This window comes from Phalaenopsis equestris, unplaced genomic scaffold, assembly GCF_001263595.1.
Source record: "Phalaenopsis equestris unplaced genomic scaffold, ASM126359v1 Scaffold001172, whole genome shotgun sequence".
In the NCBI taxonomy this organism is placed as follows: Eukaryota; Viridiplantae; Streptophyta; class Magnoliopsida; order Asparagales; family Orchidaceae; genus Phalaenopsis; species Phalaenopsis equestris.
Genome location: NW_018165611.1, coordinates 49,564 through 55,080, shown reverse-complemented (window position 1 = coordinate 55,080; position 5,517 = coordinate 49,564). Strand labels below are relative to the sequence as shown.

Sequence of the window (5,517 nt, the reverse complement as noted above, 5' to 3'; positions counted from 1 at the left end):
GTGTGTGTGTGTAATACAATTTTCTTATGTTTTGCTTTGTGTACCAAAGTATTCATCTTACTTATTTTATATGGCTTTTATTAGTTACCAAAAAGTGATTAACTAACCTTTACTTGGAAAAGAAAATTATTTCAATATTGCTAACGAGCGTTGCTTACTTCTTACATGTAGAGAAGGTATTGAGTGCAATTTACTAATTTCAAGGACATCCTATCAATGTCATATAAGCATCTTGAACTAAATCAATTTAATTAAGAACCAATTTAAAAACCTACTAATCCAACTTTTTTAACAATTAACACCACTTGAGCAAATCAAGGACGTTTGCTTAAAAATACTATATTTTTCTTTTAAAAAAAATTATCAAAAGTCTTGGATATTAAAGGTTGAATAAAATAATCAATTGAAAGAACATATCTATAATTATTGGAATCTTAATGTAAATAAAGTAATTAAGTTAAATAACTTATACCAGGATAAAAATAGGTGTACAAACTCAATTTTACTCAGATGAAGTATTTTATAATTAGCTAGTATTATCTTTTTTTCTCAATAAAAAATATATTTCATTAAATCTAATAGAATTTTGTAAAAAAACAATTTTTGTGAGTGCGACGTTGAAGAATCACTAGGTACGTATATATATATATGTTTACTTTCTCCCTATTGGCTCTCCTGCATCAGAAGGTACATGAAGAAAGGCTATATATTGGAGATTTAGCAACCTCTGTTCATGCAGCAGTTCTCATCTTCAAAAAATAAGGATTTTGGTCCAACAGGTTTTAAAAAAAAATGGCGGTTGCGGGAATCGGCAAAGTGGCGCTCGGTTCCATCGCATTTGGCGTGTTCTGGATCATGGCCGTCTTCCCCGCCGTTCCATTCCTCCCCATCGGCCGCACGGCAGGCTCTCTCCTCGGCGCCCTCCTCATGATCATTTTTCAGGTTTGTATTGATCGATAAAAGAATTACATGCGAATGAGTTATGTGTAGATTGGTTGTATTTTTTGTGGTGTTGGGATTGTATTGATGATATTGGAGTGTTTTTGGGGTGTTATTAAGATGTAATACCACCTCAATATTACCCAAATATCACTGTCTACATGTATGTCTGACATACGTAATAATTATTCATCAATAATTTTCTTTTTTTTAACTTGATTTAAGAACACAAAATCATCCTGCTCGTAATTTATATTGCGGTCCAAGATGCATTTTTAGTATAATAGACCTATAATACTTAAAGAACATGTTGCAATTCACACCATCGTTTAATTTAGACCATAAGAACTAGGTGATATGTATGCATTTAAAAAAAAAATTAGCTATAATTTTGTAAATAGAATTGTGTCTATTAACTTTACAAAAAAAATAATTTTTTCTAGACATGCAAATTAAAAATATATATATATAATTTCTCTATATAATTTCTCAAAATGCTTATATTGTGTAAGTTTCAATCGTCTCAGGTAGGGCTGTAAATTTCTCAAAATGCTTATCTTGTGTAAGTTTCAATCGTCTCAGGTAGGGCTGTAAACGAGCCGAGCTTGAGCGAGCTCAGGCTTGGCTAGTGTTCGGCTCGTGTTCGAAATCGGCTCGTGAACAGTGTGTTCGTGTTCGGCTCGATTTAAATATTCGTGTTCGTGTTCGGCTCATGTTCGGCTCTAAATTGACTCGTTAAAATTAAACTGAAAAAATAGATGTAGAGCGCTGGATTCGAACTTAGATTAAATATATGCAATACAAGGCGCATGACCACATTACTACAATAGCAGTTACGATTTAAACATATATATAAATATATATAATATATTATTACCTAAATAATATGTATAATATATTATTATATAAATAATTATATTTTTTTTTATTTTGAGCTAAAACAAGCCGAACACGAGCGAACAAATAGTTGTTCGTGTTCGACTCGTTTACTTAACGAGCGAGTCGAACACCGGTTGTTCGCGAAAAACGAGCCCGAACACAAGCTGTTCTCGAACAACGAGCCAAATTGACAGCCCTAGTCTCAGGAGCCTCATAGATAAATTTTTAGCTATATTTTTATAATTAGAATTATGTGTCTATTAACTTTACAAAAAAAAAAATATTTTTTTCTTGACATGCAAATTAAAAAAAAATTATAATTTCTCAAACTGCTGATCCCGTGTAACCAATGCACGCAATTACAAAAATGAATTACAAATATTATATGAAAAATAACATTCATTATCATATTTTAATATTCAAATTAAAAAAGTAAAGTTCTTTGCACGTAAAAATGAAAGTTTGGATATAAGACAGACAAATCCATAAGAACTGGGTGCTATGTATGTATTTCTTTTTTTAATATTTAGCTATAATTTTATAAATACAATTATGTGTCTATTAACTTTACAAAAAATACAATTTTTTCTTGGCAAGCAAGTTAAAAAAAACTATAATTTCTCAAACTGTTGATCTTGTGTAACCCATGCATGCAACTAGAAAAACGAACTTAACATCCTTGCGACTTGTACCAGGTGCTAACACCTTCGCAAGCCTACGGAGCCATCGACCTCCCCATCCTCTGCCTTCTATTCGGCACAATGGTCGTCTCCATCTACCTCGAAAAAGCTCACATGTTCCGCTACCTCGGCCGTCTGCTCTCCTGGAAGTCCCTCGGCGGCCACGACCTCCTCATACGCGTCTGCCTCATCTCCGCCTTTGCCAGCGCCCTTTTCACCAATGACACCACCTGCATTGTTCTCACCGAATTCGTCCTCAAATTCACGAAGCAGCATGACCTCCCCCCCTTATGTCGCCGTCTCTGGTAATTGAGGAAGCAAAAGAGATGACTTTGCACAAATTCTCGCCGGCGAAGATGTCGCACGAATCGGAACAAGAGATGGCTGGGGATGGAGGAGGGTCGCATAGGTTTTCGCCTGCGTTGATGTCGCATAATTCGGGGATGGGGATGGCGGAGGCTGGGCCGGTGAAAGAGGTGATTGATGAGGAGAAGGAGAGGAAGGGCGTCGCCGTCGCCGGTAATTGAGGAAACAAAAGAGATGACTTTGCACAAATTCTCACCGGCGAAGATGTCGCACGAATCGGCACCGGAGGTGGCGGGGGATGGAGAAGGAGGGTCGCATAGGTTTTCGCCTGCGTTGATGTCGCATAATTCGGGGATGGGGATAGTGGAGGCTGGGCCGCTGAAAGAGGTGATTGATGAGGAGAAGGAGAGGAAGGGGAGGAGGAGAGGCATGTGTTTGAAGGGAGGTGTTTATTTGGTGACGGCGGGGATGTTGGCGGCATTATTATCGGGATTAGATATGTCTCCCCAAATAGTTGAAAACCCGGTGAGATCGAACCCTTGACCTGAGGGGACTTACACCTGGACTGCGCTGACGGCTGCTATTTTGCTCTTAGTCATTGATTTTAGAGATGCCGGACCTTGCTTTGACAAGGTATTTTTTTTTTCTAATTATAATTTATTTTATTATAAATTTTGGTATTAATGTCATGGAAAGCATAAACCTTAAAATTAGTTAAAAAAAATACAAAAGTTGAACAAAGATAGAAATAAAGCAATGTGTGTTAGAGCGGTATATCTTCATGTACTTCCGTGTTAATTATATTCTTATAATTTAAAAGAATATTGGGTTCATGATAATGATACATCAATATGTATGAATGGATGATGAAAAATCGTAGTTTATTTAGACTTATTTACAAATTTGCAACCATAAATTCCAATTACAATTATATCATATCAATTTTCTACTATTGTAATATTATTTCGGATATTACGGAGACATTAATTTAACTTATGCTTATAAACAGTCTCATTAAAGTAATATTTATTTAAATTATATTATATTAACTTAATTAGTGAAATTATTACAATCTATCGTGTTGATCGCTCTTCTGACAATTTTCAGGAAGCAAATACTTAATTTTCAAAGTATTATAGTTTGTTCATGCAAATACATAATAATTTGTGTTTAATGAAATTGTTTTTAGGTGTCTTATTCGTTGCTTATATTCTTCTGTGGGATGTTCATCACTGTTGATGGGTTCAACAAAACTGGGATACCAAGTGCATTTTGGGGACTAATGGAACCTTTGGCTAGAGTTAATCGAGCTAGTGGAGTCGCTGTGCTCTCCATTGTCATTCTTCTCCTCTCAAATTTTGCTTCCAATGTTCCCACAGGTGAGATATTATTGCATTTTTCTTCCTGCAAAAAGTTATTTTGAGTACAACAACAACAACAACAACAACAAAACTTTTATCCCGCTAAGTTAGGTCAGCTACATGAATATTTTTTCTCCATTACGCTCTAGTTAGTGTCATATTTTCATTTAAATCTAATAAATTAAGATCATTTTTTATACAATATGCCCAAGTCTTCCAATGTGTATACAATATGTTTATACAATATGCCCAAGTCTTCCAATGTGTCCCTCTGACTTTCTTAACATGATTCAAATATAAAATATCTAATCTTCTAATCGGATGATCGGCTTTAATAACACTTTTAGCAAAGAAGAGGAGCATCGGTAGAACATCTTATAGTTATGTGTGACCATCCTCAAATTTTTCACTTATGAAGATATTTTTTTTAGAAAATTGTCAACTCTTAATTTGCAACTTGGCCAATTCTCTATAAAAGAGTGCCAAACATACCCCTTTTCTTTCAATTGACTAATTAATTAGTTGTGTGTGTGTGTGTGTGTGTGTGTGTCTTAAAGTTTGAGTATAAAAAATGACCCGTATATGTATCATGCTAATCTCCTAAACTCAATGTTGCATGCAGTTCTCTTGTTGGGGGCTGAAGTGGCCAAATCAGCTGCAGCAGTTTCTGCATCAGATGTAGACAAGGCATGGCTCATACTTGCTTGGGTCAGCACTGTAGCAGGAAATCTATCGCTGCTGGGCTCGGCTGCCAATCTAATCGTATGCGAGCAGGCGCGCCGATCCGAGCTGCATGGATACAATCTCACATTTTGGAAGCATATTTGTTTCGGTCTCCCATCAACGCTGATCGTCACCGCCATTGGCCTTCCTCTCATTCGAGGATAGATTCTTCTTTCAAAAATATGTAAGAGAAAGAATTCAGACAGAGATGGTGTACTAAGTTTACTTTTTTGTTTATTTTATAGTATGGTGTACTCTTTGCTACTTCATGTCCAAAGTTTGCTTGAGTTCTAGCTAGTTGTTTTGTAGTTAAATCATATAGACTTTGTAAGGAAGAATTAGTATATACATGCTAGTTGCAAAACATTAAAGAATTTTTAAATTGCATTAGAGTTTATTTTTGTAATCTTATTTATTCATGATTTACATGATTTAGGAAATATCCATAATTTTTCATGGCCCCAAATACTATGAACATTAATTGTAGCAATCAATAGATGCGCACTTGATTTACATGATTTAGGAAAATATCCATAATTTTTCATGCCCCCAAATACTATGAACATTAATTGTAGCAATCAATATTTTTTCATTCCCACAAAGACCATGGACAGTTTTAAATACTCCTA

At 35.2% G+C, this 5,517-nt stretch overlaps 1 protein-coding gene across 1 annotated transcript; it reads left to right on the top strand.

The window, feature by feature from the left end:
* Nucleotides 1–758: 758 nt before the first annotated feature.
* On the top strand, nucleotides 759–5,053 carry LOC110033404 (putative transporter arsB). The gene is made up of 7 exons (XM_020737371.1): nucleotides 759–942; nucleotides 2,514–2,803; nucleotides 2,908–2,974; nucleotides 3,069–3,307; nucleotides 3,365–3,437; nucleotides 3,994–4,183; nucleotides 4,788–5,053. The coding sequence occupies exons 1-7, from the start codon at nucleotides 793–795 to the stop codon at nucleotides 5,051–5,053; spliced, it is 1,275 nt and encodes a 424-aa protein (XP_020593030.1). The 5' UTR covers nucleotides 759–792.
* The last annotated feature ends 464 nt before the right edge of the window (nucleotides 5,054–5,517 follow it).